Genomic DNA, 27,604 nt, shown 5'->3' with positions numbered 1-27,604 from the left:
GAGATCTGAAAGAGGTTCTTTATTGGTAGCCATATACAGTTGACTATACCATCTCTGTGTTTTCTCGCTATTTAAGAAAAAATATAGAACCTGGACATTAAAAACATTATCAATGAAATAATCACCACAGACTCACTGGATCTTTTAAAATTTTGTTAAAAATTGCCAAAGTCATGATGAATACAATTATTGCAGCTACATCATTTGAAAAAGTAATATAAATTATGCTGCTAAAGACAAAAAACATCGAAACGCATAAACATCATAATGTAACACAGCAGTAACTCATAACTATTAATATGAAAAATTAAAAAGTTATGTTAGAGAACTCGGGAATTTTTCATTTTAGCAAAACATTCTATTTATATATCTCCAACTTCTATGATACAGTATACCATAAAATACTTTTAAAAGGTACAACATTCAAATGCTTCATTTACACAAATAATATTGCCAGTACTAATAAAAGTGATGCCCTTAAACATGAACTGCTCTGCTAATTACGATTTTAAAAATGTTTTACGTCATTTTACATTTTAGCTAGCAGTCAGCGTTACATATTAATCGGTTCTGTGTTGACAAATAGGATCCTAGTCAAAATACTGTTTCTGAAAAGTAATGTACATTATATTGCTTGAAACTAATAACCATATAAAAGTGGTAATCATTTATCTAAACACTGATTATGAAAGACAACTGGCATATATTCAGGCAGAGTGTTGAGTTCATGATGGTTTATTTACAGTAAAAGTACTTTTACTGAAGCTAACGTGATATATAGGTTTCTATGTCAATTACTACAGTCTCTTAAAATTATAAAAATATTATATAAAATACCACAGGCTTTAGAGGATATAACTTCATGTGGTTCTGATACTAGCAGCTGAAAAGTGTTTATAATTTAAAAATAAATAAACTATAGAGGTAAACCAGTTACAAAACAGCAGGGGACTGCAATAGTCACAAGAGTGAAAAGAACTGCTTAATTACACAATAGCTAACAAAACGGTGAAGCAGTTGGATCAAAAGTTTTAAAAACCTCTTTCAGAGATTTGTCATCTGTTGCTCTACGAGGGTCATCATCTGGGGTGGGGCTCACCTGACCCGGCTGCTTTGACTGTCTTGGATCGCTGTACTGGGGTCTAATTAAGCCTGTTAATGCCTGAATCGGAAGACTGTGCACTGCTGGGACCTGAACGGTACCGGAACTCCCAAGGATATCTGCCTCTGGGTCAGCTGGCCCATCAACAGGGACGTCCACGTTTGGAGCGATTTTCTGTGGTAGGACTGCTTCTCCAGTAGGAGGCTCGTTTTTATCACTACTTTTTAAACCACCACTTTTTTTCTGGCTCTCTGCATTTTCTGTTGCTGGCTCTGATGTAGATGATGAACTATGCTCCCTAGGGTCATACAAACTAATAGCACTAAGGACTGAACCTGGAGTTCCCAGGGGAAGGCCAGCTGAAGATGAGAGTTTAGGGGCATATGGAGGCAAAGCCCCAGGACCAGAATTGCTAGATACTGCCCCTAAGGGCTGTGATGAACCAGAGTTTGATCTGGCTACATGAGGGGCACCCTTTGATGTATGTGAATCCTTCATAACTGCTTGATGAGACTCTGTACTATGCAGTCTGTGAAGTCTAGGATCAAAATTTTTTTGCAGCCTAGGGTCTCCTAATTTACTTCCCGAACTATGTACATCTCCAAATTGTTCTAGGTAGCCTTCTCTGTTTGCTGTGTTAAATTTGGCCTTGGCTGCTAGTTTTGCATCAGTGGGCACTGTGCTTTGACGGAGATCACTTTTTGTATTCCACAACCTACTGAGCCTCTGATCAGCTATAAGAGGGGGCAGAGGTAAATTGATTGAAGATACTGGGTCAGGTTTAGGCAAAGGGACTGGAAGTAAGTCTTCTGGAGCCCACACGATGTGTTTTGCAAAGTTGGGTTTGGTTAGGGTAATATCCATTTTAATGTGACTAAACTGTCTCAGTTGTGACCTTGGATCCTGGAGCATTATACCAGGGGAAGAATCCAAAGGTATTAAGAAAGCTTTTTCTCTCAGTTCTCTTTCAGTATCTTCATCGTCATCGTCTCCTCTTTTGTGTTTGACATTAGGGCCAGCATTTCCATGATGTAAATCAAACTTTGCTCCACCAACAGAAGAACCTACGTGACCACTTCCATTCCCTCTTAATTTCCTGGGATCCCATGCAAGTCTAAGATCCAGTGGGGTAGACTCAGAAGATTTTCTAACGTCTTGCCTTGAGATAGTCCTAAGTCTAGGGTCAACCACTTGGCTTCCTTTATTTTTCTCTTTAGCAAGTCTTGGATCAGTAGGAGTGCTGAGTTCTGTGGAAGGTTGTTGTTGACTCCTTAAAGTTTCTGTTTGTTTCTGCAATGTTTTCAGTATTGACTTGACACTGCTTCCTTCTTCCTCTTCACTACTGGAATACCAGTTAACAGTATCATCTAAATGCAGACAAAAACTATGGTAAAGAATGAAGCATTCATATTTGGCCTTAATTAAGATGAAAAAAACACATATACTATTTCTGAATAAGTGTAGTCTAACTTCAAGAAAACGCATCATAGAAATGACAGAGTTTCAACACTGGAACAAGATAAGATGTGGTATAACGATTAACAATTCAGTCACTATACTTTATAAAGAAAGAAGTATGATATTAGAACATGTGTAATGTCCTTCTAGCCAGAGAACAGTCTGAACCTTTCATTCCAACTGGTCAAAGGGAGCTCAGAAATGTGTGGTAAGACAGAGCTGGGAGAGAAGGGAAAACACTCTTGAAAAGGAATACCAAAATGTTTTGGCTCTCTTTAATTCATAGCTCTGGATTTAACTTCATAGCTTAATCCCTTAAACTTCATAGCTCTGGATTTATCAGGATAACAAGGGAGAGCTATAAAAAAAAATACCTGGAAAGAAAACAAAACACTAACAATGATGGTTAAGGAAGCAAAGGGAACCAAGCAAGTGTGGGCTCAGGTGGGGACTTTTCACTCATACTATAGTTTTAGATGTTTGATCTGCGTGAATATATTAATTATTCAAACATTAAATTAAAAACAACAAAGAAAACTAACAGCCTAAACTTTATATACTTTAACTTTACGAGAACACTTTGGGCCTTACTCTTAAAGCCTATGTAACCCTAGTGTATTGGGCACAATGTTAAGACGCTTAACCATCAGAGGTCTTCTCTCTAGTAGAGAAGGGAATAAAAACTGATGCTTCAGGAGGGCGAGTCTCCTTCCTCTCCATTAAAACACACATAGGTTATCTCTGAACTGGCCATATACATATATGTGTATATGTATATATATACCCATATATATACACATACACTAACATATGTACACACACATATTCATACATATCCTAGAATATCTTGGATCAATAGAACAGCATATATATTCTCACTTTTACCTCATCTCACTGCTCACTAATGTGTTTCCACAACATCGAACTTTAGTGTTACACACTTAGTTTGAACAGAAGAGTGCTGACAAAACAAGCACTTGGGAAAGCAATTATACTCCAATAAAGATGTTAAAAAAAAAAATACATAGAACAGATCCTTCCCTCACAGCCCTCAGAAGGAATCCACCCTGCCGACACCTAGGTCTCAGACTCCCGGCCCCCACAACTGTGAGACAATAAATATCTGTTGTTTAAGCCAAAACCAAAACCACAACCACCACCACAACAACAAAAACAAGCACTCGTATCTAGGGTGGGGATACGGCTTAAAATAGTATATCAATATTATATCACAATGGCAAAAAGTTTCACTCATATCTCAGTGTCTGAAAAAACTACTTCTAGACACCGGATCTCTCTTTTTTTTTTTTTTCCTTTGGCTTCCAGGAAGTCTAGAGCTAGACTTGTGATTCACTTTCAGCTGTTGTAGTTATTTAAAATATTTCTGTATAGGAGCTTCACTCCTCATAGAATTTGGTACTTGATCCAGATAGGTAAGACAATCCAAATCTGATCCAAATAGGTAAGATGCTATTTTATTTTCACTTTCATATCAATGTATTTTATAAGCAGTCTTAAATTCTTTTTGGAATAAGAATGAATATAGAGCAGAAAGAAAGTAGAACAGTAGAGAAAGGTCAATGGAAAGCAGATATTAGACAGAAAATGATAGTTCAGAGGTTTCTATGAGCATTTTATCAAAGGACAAATAAAATTTATAAAGGCGATAAAATTTCTAAATGAACAAAAACACGAAAAACCTAGCTGTTTAAGTTTTCTGTATTCCGAGAAAACAAGCCTCATAAAACATTACCAATTTTATAGTATTATAGTATAAAATTTTATATCATGTAGAAAAGTTTTAATTTTCTTATTTATGAAAACATAAAGCTTTGTTACTTTAAAGAAAGGTTACCATTAAAATGGTTGCGTATTAAAATTAGCACCTAAAAGAGTACACATAAATTTTACAGGAATTAACTTATTAGAAATTCCTCATTTCCCTGTCATGCTAAATAAATGAAGAGTTAATAACACCTTTTTTGAAAACATAACAATGTTTATATAATAGCTTGTAGCTACCTAGTGTTATCTAGTTTTACATAGTTATTCATAAATTTCATGGGGTTTTGTTTTTTGGCTGCACCTCAAGGTATGCAAAACTTCCCAGACCAGGGATCAAACCCATCTCCCCTGCAGTGGAAGTGCAGTCTCTTAACCACTGGACTGCCAGGGAAGCCCTAAATTTCATGTTTAAGAGTGGCCAAACACATCAATTTTGTAATTCATAAGAAGAACTGGGTGATTTAAAGTTCTCTGCCCTTAACTGAGTTAACTAATTGCTGTACACTTATCAATATTAAAAATACTAAGGGAAACTTAGTGGCCCCACGTAGTCTTTTACATTAAAAATAATATTCCTTAATAACATAGCAGAACCTGAAGTATACAGCCTCTGCCCATGAAAATCTAATAATCAAATAACTCTGAGCTTGAGTTACAGGTTAAAATTCCTGAACTGGAAGGTATCTGGTTCCTGCTCTATTTCTTTTCTTTAAAAAAGAAAAAAGAAAAAAGACATAATAGCAAGTCTGCTTGCCCAGGCCTCACACTCCAGCTTCAGTCTCTTTATTGCTTCAAATCAAACCCTTTGCAATTAACTACTAATGCATCAATGGCACTGGAAACTACAATCAATCCCAAGAAGATAGGAGCTATGAGATAAATTGGAAATAGAATAGATAGTTCACAGGAACTCCTTTTTCAAATTTTAACTTATTCAAGACCATTTCAGGAACTGAGTGATCCAAATAGGTAAGATGCTATCATACCACCTGACACACCTTCTTCCTTGCTTGGTGCCCTCTGAGGTTGGGTGCTGCCTGGTTCTTCATCTTCTTGGTATTTCTGAGTAAGTCTAACAAAAAGAGCTCTCTGCACCGCAGGGAGGAGACCTGGTGCAGGCAGGGGGCCATGGCCTGTCACATTACTGCTGCTGTCAGACCCACTCCCGCGGGTAGGTGAGTCTTGAACGATAGGAGGCTGATGCTGGGCAAATTCACCATGCCACGTCCCATCTACATACATAACACAGAAAGAGACACTGATTTAGCATAAAACTCCACTAGACAAGTACCACTGTTGAGTTGTAAGAAATTGAGTTACAATAATATCACATTTGATTATCAGATTATTATGTGATTGTAAGCACTTTTCAAGGTTATCTAAAGGTCTACTGTTACAAATATTTGGTTAAATTTAAATATTTTAATGTTTCGATTTCATCACATTTTACGTTGCTTTATTTAAAACATGCATTCTTTCCATGCTTTTAAAGAAAAATAGGACTCCAGATATTTTAAATTAGAAATGAGTTATTTCAAAAGGTAAGCTTACCACCAGAGTTATTGGGTGGCTGAAAATTATGTACAGCATGCTGTGAATAGTAATTATCATAAAACTCAGCTGGGTTTTGTAAGGACTCATAATTGGTATTGAGCTGCATTTCACCAGGACTTTGCAGGTGTGATGAACCTGGAGAACAGTGATTCTCTCTAGGTACTTTCATCATGTGTTCTGGAAAGCCAGGGCAATGGTAAGCGCCACTCATATTTGGTGGTGTCAAAGGTGTATCCGGTTGAACAAGTACTCCCGCTTGACTGTGAGGGCCTACAATCCCAGGTGGACCAGGCGGCAAAGGTGGGCTCTGCGGCATTGGTAGACCAGGAGGTCCTGCACATGGATGATGTCCAGGGGAGCCTGGGTGCATCACAGGACTATTGTGTCCCTGAGACATATTAGGTCCGGGACCTGGACTTGACCCAGAACTATACATATGTTGAGTATGTGGGCTGCTTTCCTGAAATTGTGGTCCTGGTGGTGAGGCACTGTTATAAAATGCTGGTGGCCTGTAGACAAAAGAATAATATTTCTTAGTTCAAAGAAAAGAGGCAAACAAGAATGTTACATTTCTAAATAGATATTGGTTGAATGTTTTACAGTATCAGAAGAGAAAACTATATTTTTAAGAAGCAATTTATTCCATATTATCTATAAGTAGAAACACCAACATATGTGTCTTGCCTTCATTTTAGCAGAAGTTTTCTAAATTGCTGCTTACTATCATCTGTTCTAAAACTTAATATTGATGTTTTGAAAAATATAGAAAAATACAAAGATAAGTATGATTCATCTCTAATCCTATCACCCAGAGATAACATTTTTGATTGGTTCTCTTCTAATCCTTTTTCTAGGCGCACACAGACCTTTTTTTATAACAAAATTAGAATTATACTACATAAACGTACTGCTTGTATTATAATTTCTAATTGGTTATTGCTTGACATGAAAAGATTTTAGTTTTTGAATGTTGCTCTTCTTTCTGGGCATCTTACTAATTTAATTACAGTTGGGCCTCCATATCGGCAGGTTCTGCATCCACAGATTCAACCAACTGCAGATCGAAAATATTCAGAAGAAAAAAATTGCAAAAAGTTCTGAAAGCAAAACTTGATTTGCTGTACTCCAGCAACTATTTACATAGTATCTACATTGTATTTACAACTATTTACGTAACATTTGCATTGTATTAGGTATTACAGATAATCCAGAGATTATTTAAAGTATACGGGAGTATGTATGAAGGTTATACACAAATACTTCACCATTTTAATATAAAGGACTTGAGCATCTGTGGGTTTTGGTATCCATGGAGTTCCTGGAACCAATCCTCCTCAGACACCCAGGAACAACTGTACAACTTCTAATAGTTTTGTCAGTGATTCCTTTGGGTTCACTAAGGGAAAATGCCCAAATAATGAGTCTGCCCCACCATTTCTAATCATATCTATTATATCTTTCTCTTTTTGCATTGACTAGGATCTAATCTATAATATTTAGCCAAGCAGTGGACAGACTTGTCTTCTTCTTGACTTTAATAGAAATACTTTTTTTTTTTTTTGCGGTAAGCAGGCCTCTCACTGTTGTGGCCTCTCCCGTTGCGGAGCACAGGCTCCGGACGCGCAGGCTCAGCGGCCATGGCTCACGGGCCCAGCCGCTCCGCGGCATGTGGGATCTTCCCGGACCGGGGCACGAACCCGTGTCCCCTGCATCGGCAGGCGGACTCTCAACCACTGCGCCACCAGGGGAGCCCAATAGAAATAGTTTTAATGGCTCATATTAACTGTGATATTTGCTACAGATTTCTTATTCCTCAATTGCTGAGATCTCACTGCTTCCCCGAGTCTTCAGGATTAAAAGAATAATCAACAATGGGACTTAGAGCCCAGGTGCACAGACCCTGGTGGATGGGAAGCAGGACCGGAAAATGCAAACTTGGATGCAGCCTTATCCAGAGGTTTTCCTCTAATAGCCCAAGGAAGGACTTCTCTAAAAGAATGAATATGCTGGAGACATATTACCCACTATTTGAAGATGTTATCAGTGACAGTGCTGCCTCATAACAAGGTGGTAGGAATGCCAGTTCCATCCACCTGGCAGTGCCCTTCAGGATTAGTGTGTGGAGAGGTTTCTGAAGCTGTGTTAAGGATTCTGTACAGAAAAGCACTGATGGCATGGCAGGCAGCAGAGGGTGGGGCAAAAAGGAAGTGGGAAGCAGCAGTTGGGGTGCATGCCAGACATCTGCTACCTCTACCTAAGTTTAATTATATGATTGACATGGAATACAAGTTAGTTTCTTAATAAGAATTTTTAGGGGGAAAATGCAGCCATTTTTTGAAAAATTTAACTTACTTCTTCCCAATTTTATGTGCTAAATCCACAGTAGGTTTTACAACTATTTCAAAGAGAGATGGAATTTTCTTGAAATCATCAGAGAGATCTGTCTGAAAATCATCTTCGGGATCAGAAAAGGGAAAATGCTCTGGTGGGGTTGGCAGAAGCCCAACTCCTGGAGGCGGTTTGGGAAGAGGAGTTATGCCACGCTTTCTAAGTTCTTCTAACTCTCTTTCATCTTCATTTGTAGCTTCTTCTTCAGTATTCAACACCTAAAAATAATTGGCAAGGATTACTATTTCAAAACAAGCTTTCTTCCTCACATTTAAAACTGTGAAGACTTGAGTAAACTAGTTTTGTTAATAGAAAAATACAATATTAAAGTTGAAATAGATCAGAGATAGCTAACTACTTTTTTATAAAGAATATGAGGTTCAAAGACGTAAAGGATATTTCTTAAAGTAAATTAGCTTTTTTAGAGGTCAAATTTTGTGGTTACCAAGGTAGTGGGAGGAAGAACTGCATGAAGGTGCTAAAAAGGTACAAACTTCGAGCTATAAGATAAATAAGTACTAGGGATGTAAAGTACAACATGGTAAATGTAATTAACAGTGCTGTATATTATATATAAAAGCTGTTAAGAGAGTAAATCCCAAGAGTTTTCATCACAAGGAAAAAAATCTTTTCTTTAATTTTGTATCTATGTGAGATGATGGATGTTCACTAAACTTACTGTGATCATCATTTCAAGATGTATGTAAGTCAAATCATTATGTTGTATACCTTGAATTTATACAGTGCTGTATGCCAATTATATCTCAGTAAAATTGGAAAATAAATAAGCTGCATTTGAACAGAAGCTCAACTGAGAGAAATAAAATTTATGAAGGACTGGTTGAAAAAATTAGGTTTTTTAATGCCAGAACAATGATAAGAACGAAAGATTCTGTTTTTTTTTAAGGTTAAGGCAATTGTATTACTTACTATCATTAATAAGTAAAGGATACTATAACAGGTGCCACTATTGAGCATTTACTATTTACTAGGAGTGGTATGAAGTGTTACATATACATCACATAATTTAATCTTTTAAGAACAAAAGATTCTTAATTCTTAGTCCAATATTCCTGCTTTTCTAACACATTACATTAATAGAATAAAACATAAACTAACAAGTCCTTGATCTCTCAGCAGAGTTTTATAAACTATGACTTATAAAACATGATTCAAGTCAAATGAATCCGTAATCAACGTGCAAAAATATTACTCACTTTGTCCAAAAGTTTCTTTGTTTCTTTAGTCAGATCATCATGTGAAAATTTACAGTTGTCTCCTTGGTAACATTTTGCTCCACTATGATAGAACTTGCATGGAAATTCATGTAAATAAAAATATTAAGGAATAGACCACGTAAAATCAAACTCTCATATTTTTATACCCAAAAACATAACTGCTGAATCAATGACTTTATTACTATATATTGTACTAAATTTTCTATAATCACACAATTTATTTAATTTTTAATTTTAAGATTAAATATTTTAAATACATGGCAAAACATTCAAAAAATTTTAAGTCTCCTCTACTCTGTTAAAACTAGAAAACATTTTTTAAGAGCTTAACTTTTTTATTTTAAAAAAACTTGACTGTACAAACTATATTACCTGTTATTTTTTTCTGTCAGTGATAGATGTTTATATCTTCTATCATAACAGAGTTAGTAATGTGGGTAATTAACACAGACTTCCTTAGAAAGAGCTTTGGGTCAAGATTTTACAAATCATCTCCCAAATTACCATAATATAAATTATGCCAAAAATTCTGTGCAAAATCTAGATGCCTTCACCACTGATCAAAAGAGTCATGTTAAAGTTTCAATAGTTTGTTGAGAGTACCATGATACTGAAATGTTAAGTATAAATTATGTTAAGCTTGGATAATTAGCTAATTCCATTAATATTCTTTTTTCTCAATAACCATTTTTTAAATTGAAGTATAGTTAATTTACAATGTTGTGTAAGTTTCAGGTATACAGCAAAGTGATTCAGTTACACATATATGTATCTATTCTTTTTCAAGAAAACAATTTTTTAAAGTAAAAATATTTATGATGGCTATAGCAAATATTATAGTGTAATTTAATTATGTAAACTCTGTTACTTTACTCAATAAAATAAAATATAGAACAAATAAATTTTGTAGCAAGAGCTCATATCTATGAAGAAAATAAAGGGGTCTGATATGTCAAATATCCCAAAAATGAAAACTACAGGCTAAAATCTTACTTAAAATTTTAGAGACAAACTTCTAAAGAAAATATTAAATCTAGAAGTATAGTGAAAAATACACCATTTTCAGGTAGTGTATGTTCTGGAAATTTCTGGGTAGTTTTAGGAAATTTATTATTGTAATCATCACATTGATAAGGTCAAGAGAGAAAAATCATGTGATCATCTTAGCAGATACAAAAGGCAACTGATAAAATTCAAGATCTTTTTTTGATATTAAAAACTGTTAGTAAAATAAGGATATACATACTTAACTTGAGTTTTAAAAATAATCAATCTTAAAACTACAGCCAAAGCAAAAGGGCATTATCTTTGAAACATTCACTATTATTTAACGTTTTTCTGGAAGTACAGACAATACAGTTGAAATTGTCATGCCACAGATGGCATGACTACGGAGAAAAACATAAGAATAGATGGAAAGCTTTAAGAAACAGTTCAGTAAGGTATCTGGTTTCTAAAGAAGTACGTCAAATCTGAAAAAAATTTTCTTTGATTGAATAAGACAAATTTATCATAACATTTTGATAAAGAAAAAAGGAGTATTTGCCCTAGTAAATATCAAATATAATATTACAGAGGGGAATGGTCAAAGAGCACAACGTGTAACAGTAGTATAGAAGCAGAATTATGCACAGAGGAAAATTTAGAATATGGTTAAGGTGATCTTTTAAATCTGTGAAGAGGGGACAATGAGCTAACCATTTGGAAAAAAATAAGGTCCTTACTGAAGGACACTATACATATATATATATATATATATATATATATATATATATATATATATATATTTTATTTTAAAGGACCATATATAGTGAAATGCCATAGGGGTAGAGGTAGGAATACAACTGAAATGTATAGATTTCCAAAGGGAGAAGTAGGGAAGAATATATAGTGCTTATCATTAGGTGGTAAGATTTGATAAGACTTTGATTTAAAAATTTCCAACAATGACAATTTATTACTTATGAACCTAAGTAAATAATCATTTAGTCACAGAATAAATATGTTGCGAACTACTCCTTCAGGAAGCACAGTCTCTTGAAATACTTATAAGCTGAGTATATTAAATATGAAGTATATTTATTTCATAGATTTTTTTTCCAAAGGGAAGTTATTTCGTTTCCCTAAAGAAAAAAATTCAGTTTGCCCTTTTGAAGTGCAAAGGCTGATTAGACCTGGTTTATATAACGTGCTATTTTAAATTTAAAACCAAACTAGGCTTTCTGGGTTGTACTTATGATTTTTAAAGTCTCACTGATGCTTGAAAACTACAATATTTTGGTTAACATGTTTTTAATAAAGGATATTATGCATATAAATGCAGTTCTCTCCTTTGGTACAATATCCTTGTAAATAAAATTTGCAGATCTCTTTTCTCTTCTCCAACTCTGCATCATGATCAAATTTACATTGATCTCCCTGTTCACAAAAAAAGAAAAGAAGAAAGAGGAAAAAGAAGTAACCACTGAATTGAATTTTCTCCATGGTGTTTCATGGTAGAACTATGGTCATATCTCCAGTCTTTAAATAATGAGCTAATAATAATTCAAACAGTCCTTAGAATTCTTGCCCAAGACAGTGGATGTGGCTCTTTGCAGAGAGCCAGCACAGTCAGCATGACCTCAGAGGATACTGCCTGGCTCCACCAGCACTCACCATTTCTAGCTGAGCTACTCTGGGGACTTATTTAACCTCCTGGCTTGGCCATGTTAAAAATGAGGATAATAACAGTGACTACAATTCACTGTGTCACTGTAAAGATTAAAACATTTAATATTAGTAATCTACTTTGAACAGTACTTGCCATACAGTCAGCATCATGTGTTTGTTAAATAAAATCTCATTTCAGCAAGTTATATTACTGCCCCAGAATATAATTAAATGAGTTCTGATATACAGTATTCAATGCAAGATACATTTTGAAGAACCAGTTTTATTACAACTATATGAGAAATGAAAAAACTAACCGCCCCCTAAAATGACTTTACATTTTAAAGATTATTTCGGAAGTTAAAATGATTTATGATGCCCCTATAAATTTACCTTAATACATCTCCCTTCCAGAAAGTATTTACAGATTTGTTTTCCTTTATGTTCCACTGTGTGCTGATTAATAAATTCCTGAGTCATAACCTTCCATTTTTTCCCTGGTTTACTATACTGCAAGAAAAAAAATTATTTAAATAAAACATATGAAGTAGTAAAAAGGTATTAAAATTTATAGTCAAATGAATCTAGAAAGCAGTATACATTGATTATTAAAAGTAGTGAAGACTGGACATTCTGATGCTATTCATTTACTTGGAGAGAGATATGCTTCTAGAAAAGTGCTTATTGCTATACTAGTAGTTGCAAAGAACCCTATTTCTAATTTAATGAGGACATACAACTACGTTTTTCAAAATAAAATTATGAAAATCTTGAAAATTAACAATAATACTTTGGCAAAGGTACAATAGAATATTTACTCTCATGTACTGTTGATGGAAGACGTAAAATATCCATACTGTTTGACACAAAATTCAGGATTATTCTGAAGGAATTATCAGGAAGGCACACAAAGAGTTATTCACAAAAATAACTACTGCAGAATCACTTACAAGTAAAACCAACAAACAAAACAAAATCTAGAAATACTGTACCCATCCAAAACTAGGAGACAAGTCAAACACATTATGATACATTTAGGTGGTAGAATATTATACTGTCATTAAAAAATCATGGGATGGAAAGACAATTTGGGGACATAAGAAAATGTTCACAATACCTTACCAAGTGAAAATGTGACCCCAGTTTATACTAATAAAGACAAAGAAAGAGACTAGAAGAATATACCCCTACCTTTAACAGTGTATGTCTCTAGATATACCTCTAAAAAATTATAGATTGCTTGCGTGTGTGGTTATTTTGTACTTTCTATAGGAAAAAAATGGAGGATGTATTATGTTTAACTTTTAAATTAAGAAAATTAAGAAAAATTAGTATGTGGTAGAAAATCTCACAGCCCTACCTGTTTTTCTTAGTTCTTCTCCTCAGTCTCCTATTCAACTTCTGCTACAAGTATAAGAGGGTGGAGTAGCAAGAGAGTATGATGCTTAGCCAAGCTAAGGACTTCCACTCCTGAGTGCTATAAAATATCACCGTTTTTCAGGCTCTTAGCATGCACAGTGCCTTGAACATCGAGGAGCTTAATAACTATTGATATTTGCTCTTCTGATTTGATACCAGTTTTCCCTTTTCCCTCAATTTGTTAGAAGATGGAGAACAAAGCACAATCTACTGAAAACAGGAAACTGCCTCACAGCAAACACTTAAGGAAATAGATGGCTAAACTTAAATCTGATCCTCAGCACTCCCAACTGATGAAATATATATTTTACTAGAAGAATTCTGAAAAAAAGTATAAGAATACCAGGAAAATAGATAATCTTTGAGGTTCTTTTAAAAATATATATATATATACCCAAATTGCCCAAGGAAAACGCAAAGAAACTGCTTATACTCTACTCTGATAGGATCATTTAAAATGTCTTAAATCTATGTAAATTTTACTTACAAACATTTTCTATTTCTAGGCTCACTTAGAACAGGTAGATAGAAATGACCAGTTCACATATGCCTTCTGTACAAGGAATTGTGGCTGTAATAAAATAGGCAGCCAAAGAGAGTGCATTGTGCAAAGTCAATGAGCCAACTTGAGGAATATAACTCTGAAATTAAAAATATTAGGTAATCACCTTCCCCCCGAAAAAAACGCTGAAAAAATGTACCAAGTTGTACCTATGTTTCATTAATAACTCACTCTTTCTGTCTATGTTACTTTCTAAAGATACACCTCGTTGTCTTAACGGAGGATCACGGGGGGCTGTTTTTTTCCAGTTTAGTTCTGTTTAAACAAGTAGCAAGTATTGCAGTACCCATAACTATGGGAAAACTGACTATAATCAAGGTATTCTAGAAAATCTAAAGCAACTTGAACAAAATTTCAGGATAAAATAAAGTGCCTGGAAGATCTTTTAAGCTTGAGCCTACAGAAGAACCACAAATGTCCTCTACCCTTTCAAAAAATTTTTAATTTAATTTTTATTTTATATAGGAGTATAGCTGATTCACAATGTTGTGTTGTCCTCTATCCTTAAGATCTTTTAAGACTATAAGAGCTGGAAGAATGACAGAAGTAATCTAGTTCATCACCCTTACTGGACAAATATGAAAACTGAAGATTAGTGAAGTTAGTGACTTGCCAAAGGTTACGTTTCATGTTAGGAGAATCAAGATAGAACTCTTTGCACTATATCACACTGTTTCAAAGAAAACACAATTCAAGAAAGAGGGAGAAGGAATTCCCTGGTGGTCCAGGGTTAGGACTCTGCGCTTCTACCGCAGGGGGGCATGGGTTTGATCCCTGGCCAGGGAACTAGGATCCCGCAAGCTGTGCGGTGTGGCCAGAAAAAAAGAAAGAAAGAAAGAAAGAAAGATAGAGAAGGAAAAGACAGAGAAAGGGAGGGAAAAACCAAACTACCCACTTGGTGATTTTAAAATTTATTTACTCTAGAGGATGTATTATATTGGTATAGGGAACAAGAGCATAAAAGATTTTTTAAATATACTAAAAGGAGGAGGAAATTAAAAGATCTACTGGGAAAAGAATATGTATTTATAAAAAAAATTTAATAGCTACTATAAAGACTAAAAAATTTTAGGAGTTTTATGGCCAAAAGACTGAATAAGGCTTTAAAATCCATCAAAAGTTTGCATGTTCTGTGACTATACTTGAGTTTTCAAGAAAATTAGTGTGGACATGCAGGTATTCCTAAATTTATCTGGCCTTTGGAGGATCTTATACTCCTTGAAAAGGCAAGGGTAAAAATGGATCTATGTTGGCCACTCCAAGTAGGTTCACTCTACCCTGGATGGGCCTCCGCCAAAGCACTCCTGAACATGAGCTGCTTCCTTGGACTCTGACACGCTCCTGCTTGTTTCTGGAACCGTAAGAAGAAATCTCTCATGAGAGCCAATAAACTGACATAGTGTTAATAACACATTTTAATCTTGATAAAGAAAGGAAACATATTCTAAATCTGATAAATGTAAAAGAAAGAATTTATTCTGATTTTCTACTACATGATAAAGAAATCTTTTAGTTGCAGCCCAGATCTGCAAACATCTAAAATGTTAGTGCTTGAAGAGGCCATTAGAATTAATACTGTACTCTAATTTTACAGTTCGAGCAAACTGAAGCTCAGAGATAGGCAGTAACATGATCAACGCCACACTTTCTTGGAAGCTAATATTTTTTCACATATAGGGTATAAGTACTGAATATAGAAGAAGACTTACTTAGAAAACATTCACATTAATTTCATCTAGTGAAAGCAGCACATCCTAGACATCTACACGTGTCTAGAAAGATGGACAGGCAGGTTATAGTCACCCAGAAATTCTAAGTTTGTTTCCATGGAGCGGTGAGTTAAGAGTAAATGTTAGTAGGTGTGTAGGAAAAAGAGTTCATGGTCAAGTAAATTTTGAAAATGATGGGTTGCACAAAGTAAAACAGACTTCTTTATGCCTAACCTGCTCAGAGTGTTTAATACATTAATGTTGACCGAGAATCCCCAAGAGTAGCGTAGCATGTGCTGGGTTTCACAAATTCATTTGGGCCCAAACTTCTTTTTTCTGTTAACAACTCCCTAAGTAGTACATTAATGAGTACATATTAAGAAATCTTTGCCCATTATCTTTAAACCCAGAAATGAGAAAACTGAGCATTTTCCAATTACAATATGTTACTATCCCTTTTCTTTTTAATTTTTAAAAAAATTTTGCCCGCATTGGGTCTTTGCTGCTGTGCACAGGCTTTCTCTAGTTGTGGTGAGCGGGGGCTACTCTTCGTTGTGGTGCGCGGGCTTCTCATCGCAGTGGCTTCTCTTGTTGCGGAGCACAGGCTCTAGGCGCGTGGGCTTCAGTAGTTGTGGCACGTGGGCTCAGTAGTTGTGGCGTACGGGCTTAGTTCCTCCGTGGCATGTGGGATCTTCCCAGACCAGGGCTCGAACCCGTGCCCCTGCATTGGCAGGCAGATTCTTAGCTACTGCACCACCAGGGAAGCCCCTACTATCCCTTTTCTATCAATCAAGGTTGCAGCTACTGATAACCCACCCTTGCTCTGTACAATTCAATCAAATCTTACTGGAACAGTGGCAGAATACAGGAATTGGACCACTCTAATCCAGAAAGTCGCTACAAGGTTGAAATGTACTGTTCAGAGTTCAGTTCAGTTCAACATATATTTATTCAATATCTACTATACACATAATTCATAAATTCATCTTTCCAACCATTTATACCTCCTTTTTTCTCTTGTAATGATTTCAACTGTAATAAGTAAGTGAATTTACCGCTATCTCCCTTCTTGGTCCTGCTACGTATTGAGCTATTAGCATTTTATTGCCATTTGCATCTAGGGACCATGACTCCTAGGAAAGGAAAGTACAACAGAGAACTAATAGAACAAACATTTTTGCTTTCAGACATATCAATTTTATTTTGAGGTGCTTTCCAACTTACCGATTTTATTTCGAGGGCACCAAAACGTGCATCTGTGTACTACTATCAAAACTAATTAAAACAATACTTCTTTTCTGGAGTTCATCTATACTCATTCGATCTGAACTGGAAATTTTTCATTTACTAGAAAAGTAGCATTAAAATCACAATGCTGGGCTTCCCTGGTGGCAGAGTGGTTAAGAATCTACCTGCCAGTGCAGGGGACATGGGTTCAAGCCCTGGTCCGGGAAGATCCCACATGCCGTGGAGCAACTAAGCCCGTGCGCCACAACTACTGAGCCCACGTGCCACAACTACTGAGCCCGCGCACCTAGAGCCCGTGCTCCTCAACAAGAGAAGCCACCTCAGTGAGAAGCCCGCTCACCGCAACTAGAGAAAGCCCACGCGTGGCAACGAAGACCCAGTGCAGCCAAAAGTAAATCAATTAAATAAATAAATTTTAAAAAAAATCACAATGCTTTCTTTTGCAGCCAAATAAGTTACAAAATGGAAAAGCTCCTCTCCTCATTATATATAAATTCTCAGTACCTCTTGAAAGTCATCCGTTCCTGAAAACACATTAGGCCCTTTATTGGCCCTTCCTCCACGGTCTTTGCGTTTGATTTTCTTCGGCAAGCCGCGTCCACGGGCAACATTAAAACTTTTAACCCTCTGTTCAATACCTAAAAAAGTTAAAATGTACTTCAGATAGTTAAAAAAACAGCACACTAGACAATCTACTAGTTTACAGGGAATAGCATATTTTAAATAGTCTATAATGTACAGTGTATGCTTTTTTTCCCTTTAGATTCAGTGAAAACAATTAATTCAGTCTTTACATTTTACTTCGTGGGTACTGCTCCTTATTGTTTTGTTTCTTAAGGGATGTTAACAACATAAGGAAGGCAAGAAACAAGGATATATACATGGCTGGAGAGGTCAAATCTAGTTTTATTCTTCTCAATTTTCCTTAGAATAAGCAATTAACAATGTTTTCTGTTTTTAAGAGAATTAAATATTACATTCATCTCTAAGGAAGACATTGTAGGTATTCGTGATTAATTTGTGGCAAATTGAGTTTCTACTGATAATGTTGAACAGACATCACATATATCTCCAAGCAAAATTTATACGTGTCTTTTACTTTTGAAAAACTTGATATTTAAAAGTCTCTAAAGAGATACTCAAATGACTAAAATTATATATTAGGGTAGTAAGTTACAATACAAAGTGATTTCTCATTATACCAAAGTCATATTGAACTAATAAGTTTTCTAATGATATTAAACCTACAAAATAGCCAATAGATATATAGAAAAATGTTTCACTTCATTAAAGAAATTAAAAATTTAAAGATAACATAACTATTTTCACCTCATAGAATAATGTTGGTAGGGATTTGGAGAAATTGGCATTTGCACACACTGGCAGGGGTGTTATAAATGGCTACATCACCTTTTTGGATATCAACTTTGTATATGGATCAAAAATCTTCAAATGTAGCTATGTCTTTTGACTCAATTCTATATTTCAGCATTTACTCTCAAAAAAAAATGTTTGCCAAGATATGTATAAATATGCAGGGTTAATCACAGAATTTTTAAAAATGGGTGCAACTTAAATCCCAAATAATTACTAACAAACAAACCTAACAGTTTAGTAGACAAATTATGGCATATCTATTTAATTGAATAGAATGTAGACATTAAAATCTACTCATTAACATAAGAATGACTGAGGTACAATTCACAGTTAAGGAAGAAAAACAACTTATAACAGTGTATAGTTTTTTGTTAAAAAATAATTGTCAAAAAATTCTAGACGAATGTATACCGGGGAATTCCCTGGCAGTCCAGTGGTTAGGACTCCGTGATTCTACTGCAGGGGGCCTGGGTTTGATCCCTGGTTGGGGAACTAAGATCCCACAAGCTGTGGCACAGCCGAAAAAAAAAAAAAAAAAAAAAAAGTATACCAAAAATATTAATAGTAATTGTCTCTGGGAGTACGGATTCAAACTGCTTTTGTTTTATCTTTGATCTTTGCTGGGTTATCTTTTCTACACATAGAAAAAGTTTTCTACATTTGACCATATATTATTTTCATAATTCTGGGGGAAAAAATGAAAGTCAAAATAAAATGCAATACTCAATTCTTTAACAGAACAAACAGAAAGAGTTTGAAAGGAAGAACCCCAGGTGGGAAGGGATGAACAAGGTCTCTACATTCCCCTTATTCCCCAAGTGGAATGATCCCTGACACCACTACGTCTGGACTCCAGGAACAAACTTACTAAGTACAATAGCATATGCATAGACAAATTCCTGTCTCTTTAGTTCAACAAAGCCTAGATCCACATTTTTCAAAGGAATTTTGCTTGGAAATCAAGAAAAAATAAAGCCATAAAAATAACCAAATTTACTCGTAACTGATTCCTTTTTTCAATGATAATTAAATGATAGTTACATAGGGCTTGGTGCTCACTACTTCACCTCAGCCTCATCTCGCTCCAGTTTTCTTGAAGCAGACATATTGACTGGACAGTTCTTAAGGCTGATTTGACCCTGATGTGACTCACAATTTCTATGGCAATCTGGTACTGGTCTCTCCAGGGACGATGTACCTCAATATAGCAGATGAATAGGTTATCACTCCAGAAATTTCTTTAGATTATGTTCTTATTTCTGATCCTGAAGAATGTCTATAGTCCTGAGTACATTTACATAGCAAAGATGATCACTACCTTTTAAAGCCTAATAAAAGAATAGCTTCCCAGGATTCTGTCCTTACAGGGCTAAAACATAAAAGTAACCCAGAGTAACAGAGACAGCTGAAAAAGGTACGTTATTTCTTTCAGTATACTGATACCATATAAAAGGGAGGGGAAAAACTTAACAGGAAAGTTGTTTTACATTTTTATACACTTTAAAAATATTAAGAAATCTTTTAGATTCAAATTTTAAAATATCATGCAGATTGAAATATTTGTAGATTTTTGTCCTCAAGGTCTACAAATAAAAAAAAAACGAATTCAGGAAGCCCAGGAATAAGCTGATCGTGAGAAAGGGCAAAGAAATTTAAGATTTTACTTCATATTTACCTGTTTTAATAAGGTTCTCATATTAAAAAACAGACAATTTCCAACTTACCTTGCTGAATCCCTTTCAATCTTTGTTTTTTCCCTGGTTCTTTAGAAAAGGATGATCCTAAAGCAGTATTTGAGGTTTCTTTAGCTTGCCTGTATTGTTTCAGCCGACTGGCAAAATCTTCCTCTGTTTCCTGACTGTAGTTACCAAAGTTGTCATCACTGTAGTTACCAAAGTTGTCATCATATTCTTTACTTTTAAATTTTCTGTTATGTTGACTCTTCTTTGATGCCAGGTAGCTTCCTGATATATGTCCATGCTAAGTGAAAACGCACAACCATTATCAAGATTTTTCAGTTACATACAGGAATTGATAGTAACACAGGACATCTTTTTCCCCCCAGAAAGTTGGGAGAAAGAAGGGGAAAAGACAGTTATTAGTGCTGCCTCTTGGTTAGAACTTATCTATGGCACTATTTAAAACTAAGTTCAAAAAGCTAAATGCTACTCTGATGTTATTAAACATTATAATGTTCATAGAACTTTGCTGGAGAGTGTGTCTTGTTCACTTTTTGTTTTCCATGTCCACGTCTTACGTTTCTCATGCTCCATGCCTCGATATTTATACACATAAGAGTACTTTAAAATCCATACTGTCATACAGAAATTCCGTCTCCAAAAAACTGAAGAGGTCTTTTTGAAAACAGAAAAATAAAATAGTGAAATAGCTTGGAGCAAGGGGAGAAAATATATAGAGTCTCCTAAGGTTCAAAAATTCCCACATGACACGTTTAAGCATATTATATTTAATTTAAAAACTATATGTAAAGTCAAATTTGTAAAAAGAAAATATTTACATTTGAGGTCTAATAGAAAAAACAGAGATTTCCCTAGTAGTAAAAAACATCTAATGAATAAATTGCTCATTAGAAACTATTTATTGCACTTATACATTATTAATTTTATTGCTTTTTACTAAAGCATGTAAAAACAAAAAATACATTGTAGTCCTAGAAGTTCATTTAATGATAGTATTCAAGTATATCTCTATTTACTGAAATATTTTTATTACTTCTATCATATCTATTGTCAATGTTTTTATAAGAAAGCAAGAGAAAAATTGCACATAGGGCTTCCCTGGTGGCGCAGTGGTTCAGAGTCCGCCTGCCGATGCAGGGGACATGGGTTTGTGCCCTGGTCCGGGAAGATCCCCCATGCCGCGGAGCGGCTGGGCCCGTAAGCCATGGCCGCTGAGCCTGTGCGTCCGGAGCCTGTGCTCCGCAACGGGAGAGGCCACAACAATGACAGGCCCGCGTACCGCAAAAAAAAAAAAAAAAAAAAAAAATTGCACATAATTACAGCTTGAGGATCTAGAAAAAGTCAGACCATGACTCATTTTCAGTTTAGTACATTTTAAATGTGATATAAAAATACTGCCCTGGCAGAATACCAACACGAGACTGTGTTTTTAATAAAATGCAGAGAACATACAGAGTGAAGTAAGTCAGAAAGAGAAAAACAAATATCGTATATTAACTCATATATGTGGAACCCAGAAAAATGGTACAGATGAACCGGTTTGCAGGGCAGAAATAGAGACACAGATGTAGAGAACAAACATATGGACACCATGGGGGGAATGCGGGGCGGGGCGGGGCGGGGCGGGGGGGGGGGGGGGGGGTGGTGGTGGTGGTATGAACTGGGAGATTGGGATTGACATATATACACTAATATGTATAAAACAGATAACTAATGAGAACCTGCTCTATAAAAAATAACAATAAAATAAAATTCAAAAATTCAAAAAAAAAGTAAAATTCAGAGAAATAATTAAGTCCTTTTCAGCAATTATAAAATAGAGAAAAAGTATATCACTAAAGCAATCAAGAAAATCAATTAGCTCATCAGTTTTAAATTTTGAAGACATTATATTAGATTTCCAAATTTTTTTAAGCAACATTTTTAAAGTTTATAAACTGTTCTCAGTCTAGCACTTCAGAAATTCAGAAGGGGATTTACAATTATAGCCAAAAGGCTGTTTCTTACATTTTAAAAAAAGCCACTATGAAAATAAAACAAAAAATAATTGCTTTGATTAAGTTGAAGATTAATTAGTTGAGTGGTACTTACATTTCCTTTTATAAAAAATGTGATTACATTCATTCTTCAAAAATATATTTCAACGCCTAATGAGCAAGGATTACTCTCTGTTAATGGGCGAGTATGAATTTTTCTCTAGAGATTAGATGCTTTTCACAAAAGCTTTAAGTCTTAATATTAATCCAATTCTCTGATTTTTCACAGCCTTTACAAAAGTCATCTCCATAATTCCTACTTTTTCAAGCAGAATTATCCCTAAACTTTGAATCCATCCCTCCCTTGTTTTCCCAACTGCAAATAATCCTAATAGCCCTCTAATTATGCAAACCTCAGGGCTTCTTCTGCAGTGACAGACTCTAATGTGGCTTGCTGCAGTGCTTAGTGTTTGCATCAGGGCACCACCCATGCGGTGCAAGCTCTCCAGGAAGCGCTAAATGAATGAGGGGTTACAGAGCAGCCCCAGTTCTCTAGGAGAGTATCTCCTCGTGCTTCACATGTTCACCATTTGGAATGAACAAAATGTACTCACCAGCAAGGATCTAGCAAGTATTTTTAAAAGCCCTCCTAAAGATAAAAGAAATGAGAAAGACTATAAATTTTACTGAAGGATATAGTTCCTCCAATCACTTTGCTTATTGATTATTAGGCTATCTACCTGCTAGAATGTCTGTGGGGGCAGATTTGGTTTCTGTTACACAGGCTGTCACTCTAAGCATGAAATAAGAGAACAGGAGACCCTGAACAAGGATGAGGAAAAAGGAGATATATTAAGTACTAATTTAATAGCTAATTTAATAGCTAGATGCGAATACTATATTCTATTGTCGGCCTATAACTGTAGAAGTGTCATACAGTTATCTAATTTATACTTTCTAACCTCAGTGAGTCAACACTAAACCACATGTGAAGGAAATGATCCTGAACTTTCTCTTCTAATGGCAGACTAGGTAATTTAATTCAGATCAGTCCTCCTCCTAAAAAAATGCAGCAAAGATAGACAAGATATTTTTTTCAGACCACTGTAGACATCAGAGAGCTGACAAATTAGTGAAGGATTACTGAACCGTTACCCATGGAGTAGATGAAAATCCCCAGAAGTGAGCAGTACTTGGAGCTGTTTTTGCTCTGAAAGCATCAGCCCAGCATGAAAAATCATCTGAAAAGGTTCAACAGCACTTTTGACTATCCTTTCAATCTTTGGGAACAAAAGGAGTCCAGAGTCTGGAAAAAGCGGAAGCCTTAGCGACACCCACCCACCAGAACTCAGAAAGTCTGGGGTTTTTCAGATACACGCACGCTGGCCTGAATACTCCTCAGTGCTCCTGAGAGCATCAGGATTTTTCTAGCACAAAATAATATTCAGATTGAAGATTCTGTTCATACAGTGCAACATATTTAAGGAAGACATAAAGTATATCATGTTGTTTTAAATTTTTTTCTGTTTAAAACACATCAAATAATGTTTGCACTTGAAGAGGTAGGTGGCACAAAATTCATATACTGAAGCCCTAACCCCCAGTACCTCAAAATATGACAGTGTTTAGAGAAAGGGCCTTTAAAGAGGTGATTAAGTTAAAATGAGGATGTTAGGGTGGGCCCTGATCCAATTTGACTGCTGCCCTTATAAGAGGAAATTTGGACACACAGAGACACCAGGAGTCCACGTGCACAGAGGAATGACCATGTGAGGACAAAGCAGCACGAAGGTGACCACCTACAAGCCAAGGAGAAAGACCTAAACAGATCCTTCCCTTGTGGCCCTCAGAGGAAACCAAACCTGCCAGCACCTCGATCTTGGACTCAGATCTAGCCTCCAGACTGTGAGAAGATAAATTTCTGCTGTTTAAGCCACCAGTCTGTGGTATGTTGTTATGGCAGCCCTAACAGACAAATACATGACGTATTCTTTATTTTCAAAGGTTTAAAATTTGTAGCATATGTCTTATAAAATATTTTTTTTAATATCAGAAAGCAAAGAATGAAATTGAAAGTTTAATTTTTCTCTTTGAAAAGCAGTAACCCAAAACCACAGTGAGATATCATTTCACACCAATTAGGAAGGCTATTATCCAAAACAAAACAAACAAACAAAAACAGAAAATAACAAGCTTGACAAGGATGTGGAGAAATCAAAAATCTCATGCATTGTTGGTGGAAATGTAAAATGGTGCAGCCTTTGTGGGAAACAGTTGGTAGTTCCTCAGAAAGTTAAATGTAGAAATAACATATCATCAAGCAGTTCCACTCCCAGGTCTATACTCCAAAGAATTGAGAGCAGAGTCTCAAAGAGATACCTATACACCCACGTTCATAGCAGCATTATTCACAACGCGCAAAAGGTGGAAGCAATCCAAGTATCTATCGACAAAATGTGGTATATACATATAATTGAATATTATACAGCTTTGAAAAGGAAGGAAATTCTGATACGTACTACAACACAGATGAACCTTGAAAAAATTATGGTAAGTGAAATAAGCCAGACACAAAAGGACAAATACAGCATGATTCCACCTATATGAAGCACCTAGAGCAGGCAAATTCATAGAGATGGAAAGTAGAATAGTGGTTACCAGGAGTAGAGGGAGGGGGAAATTAGGTATTATTGCTTGATAAGTACATGGTTTCTGTTTAGGAAGATGAAAAAGTTCTGGAAATGGACAGAGTGATGGTTGCACAACAACATAAATAAACTTCATGTCACTGAACTGTATATTTTAAAATGGTGAAAATAGTGAATTTTTCCAAAGACATACAAATGGCCAACAGGTACATGAAAAGATGCTCAACATCACTAATCATCAGGGAAATGCAAATCAAAACCACAAGGATAGGGCTCCCCTGGTAGCACAGTGGTTAAGAACCCGCCTGCCAATGCAGGGGACACGGGTTTGAGCTCTGGACCAGGAAGATCCCACATGCCGCAGAGCAACTAAGCCCATGCGCCACAACTACTGAGCCTGCGCTGTACCGTCCGCAAGCCACAACTACTGAGCCTGCGTGCCACAACTACTGAAGCCCGTGTGCCTAGAACCTGTGCTCCACAACAAGAGAAGCCACCGTGCACCGCAATGAAGAGTAGCCCCCACTCCCTGCAACTAGAGAAAGCCAGCGCACAGCAACAAAGACCCGATGCAACCAAAAATAAGTAATTAATTTAAAAAAACCCACAAAAACCCACAAGGACATATCACCTCACACCTGGCAGAATGGCTATCATCAAAAAGACAAGAAATAACAAGTGTTGGTGAAAATGTGGAGAAAAGGGAACACTTGTACGCTGTTGGTGGGAATGTAAATTGGTGCAGCCGCTGTGGAAAACAGTACAGAGGTTTCTCAAAATATTAAGAATAGAACTACCAAATATCCAGCAATTCCACTTTGGGGTATTTTCCCAGAGAAAATAAAAACACTAATTCGAAAAGATATATGCACCCCTATGTTCACTGCTGCATTGTTTATAATAGCCAAGATATGGAAGCAGCCTAAGTGTCCATTAACAGATGAATGGATAAAGAAGATGCAGTATATATATATGTATATGCATGCAGTATATATACAATGGAATATTACTCAGCCATAAAAAAGAATGAAATCTTGCCATTTGTGACAATAAGGACAGACTTAGAGGGCATTATGCTAAGTGAAATAAGGCAGATAGAGAAAGATAAATATCACTATTATTTCTCTTATATGTGGAATCTAAAAACCAAAACAAATGAGCAAACATAACAAAACAGGAACAGATTCACAGATAGAACAAACAAGTGGTTACCAGAGGGGAATGGGGATGAAATAGGTGAGGGAGATTAAGAGGTACAAACTTCCAGTTGCAAAATAAATGAGTCACAGGGATGAAATGTACAGCATGGGGAGAACAGTTAATAATAATGTAATATCTTTGTATGGCAACAGATGGTAACCAAACTTATTGTGGTGATCATTTTATGTATAGAAATATTGAATCCTATGTTGTGCACCTGGAACTAACACAGTGTTGTAGGTCAATTATACTCCAATTCAAAAGAAAAAGAGAGAGAAAAAGAAATAGTTAAAATGGTAAATTTATGTTCTGTATATTTTATGACAATAAAAATAAAGGCATACCTGAGGAAATGGAATGTCATAATCCCTGTAGAAACCACTTCTTTTTCTGTGGGAACTTTCTGTATGTTCGACCTCTGAATCAAGGCTGTAGTCTGAACTATCATCACTGGATGGAGAATTATGCTAAAAGAAGGAAAAACCAAAAATGTTACATTTACAAAAGGAAGAAAATTTAACTAGTAACTAGATAAGCTTGTTTCAGCCAGAGGTGCCAACCAACAGATTATATTATCCTAGTAGGTTCTGAAGTATTAACTGGAAAATTCTTGTTCCAAAGACCACCTCCACCCCAACTCTTCTGAAATTTTCTGAGGAATAGTACATCTTCCTCTTTTCTCGGGGATTTTAATGACAGCATTTTCCCCATCATCCCTTTGGCCCAAGGACTTCAAATAGAAAATACTGCACCTCTATGCTCTAAAGTGATCTTAAATTTAAGTTAATCTTTATTTTTAAAATCTTTGGCTGCGTTGGGTGCTCGCTGCTGCGTGCAGGCTTTTAGTTGCTGCGAGCGGGGGCTACTCTTCGTTGCAGTGCACGGCTTCTCACTGCGGTGGCTTCTCTTGTAGTGGAGCATGGGCTCTAGGCACACGGGCTTCAGTAGCTGTGGCATGTGGGCTCAGTAGTTGTGGCTCGCGGGCTCTAGAGTGCAGGCTCGGTAGTTGTGGTGCACGGGCTTAGTTGCTCCGTGGCATGTGGGACCTTCCTGGACCAGGGCTCGAACCCGCGTCCCCTGCATTGGTAGGCGGATTCTTAACCACTGCACCACCAGGGAAGCCCCTAAGTTAATCTTAAAGGAAATAAAATTGGTTCCTCATCACCAAAAAGAGTCCTAGAACATGAATAGAGTATGAAGTAATTTATTTTTACCTAAAACAGCTTTAGAGTTCTTAATCTATTGCATAAGTACCCTAAATCTAAAAGATATCAAAACATTCCAAATTATAAATATAACATAAATCCAACCCACAAAATTGAACAAAGATGAAATGCAAACCACAAGTAATTGACAGTGATTGACAAATATCAAGAATAAGCTTTTTCAAGTATGAATGCAATTTCAAAAACAAAAATCACGAAATATCCTCCATCTAGCCAAAATAATTACCTTCCCAGGTTGAGCACCCTCTTTAAAAAATTTTTTTGAAGTTCTTATCAACAAAGACACAGACTCTGTATTTTATCATCCTTGCATTCCCAGCATCTAAGACTAGAACAAACTCAGTAAAAATGTGCTGAACTAAATT

At 35.9% G+C, this 27,604-nt stretch overlaps 1 protein-coding gene across 2 annotated transcripts in view; it reads right to left on the bottom strand.

The window, feature by feature from the left end:
• Positions 1–270: 270 nt before the first annotated feature.
• ZC3H6 (zinc finger CCCH-type containing 6) overlaps positions 271–27,604 on the bottom strand; it is a 52,427-nt gene continuing 25,093 nt past the window's right edge. Inside the window, exons 3-12 of one of the 2 annotated variants that reach the window (XM_029232019.1) lie at positions 26,358–26,480; positions 20,214–20,469; positions 17,617–17,750; positions 12,568–12,684; positions 11,832–11,943; positions 9,505–9,614; positions 8,252–8,505; positions 5,897–6,408; positions 5,344–5,577; positions 271–2,469 (exon numbers count right to left, since the gene is read on the bottom strand). In XM_029232019.1, coding sequence (XP_029087852.1) covers positions 998–2,469; positions 5,344–5,577; positions 5,897–6,408; positions 8,252–8,505; positions 9,505–9,614; positions 11,832–11,943; positions 12,568–12,684; positions 17,617–17,750; positions 20,214–20,469; positions 26,358–26,480 — 3,324 coding nt within the window. In that variant the 3' untranslated portion in view covers positions 271–997. Of the gene's footprint in view, positions 2,470–5,343; positions 5,578–5,896; positions 6,409–8,251; positions 8,506–9,504; positions 9,615–11,831; positions 11,944–12,567; positions 12,685–17,616; positions 17,751–20,213; positions 20,470–26,357; positions 26,481–27,604 lie in introns of those variants that run through there. The other variant, XM_029232020.1, reaches the window with a different exon arrangement.

This window comes from Monodon monoceros, unplaced genomic scaffold (genome assembly GCF_005190385.1).
Source record: "Monodon monoceros isolate NGI ecotype Baffin Bay Population unplaced genomic scaffold, NGI_Narwhal_1 Super_Scaffold_19, whole genome shotgun sequence".
In the NCBI taxonomy this organism is placed as follows: domain Eukaryota; kingdom Metazoa; phylum Chordata; class Mammalia; order Artiodactyla; family Monodontidae; genus Monodon; species Monodon monoceros.
This window is presented reverse-complemented; position numbering and strand designations above follow the sequence as displayed.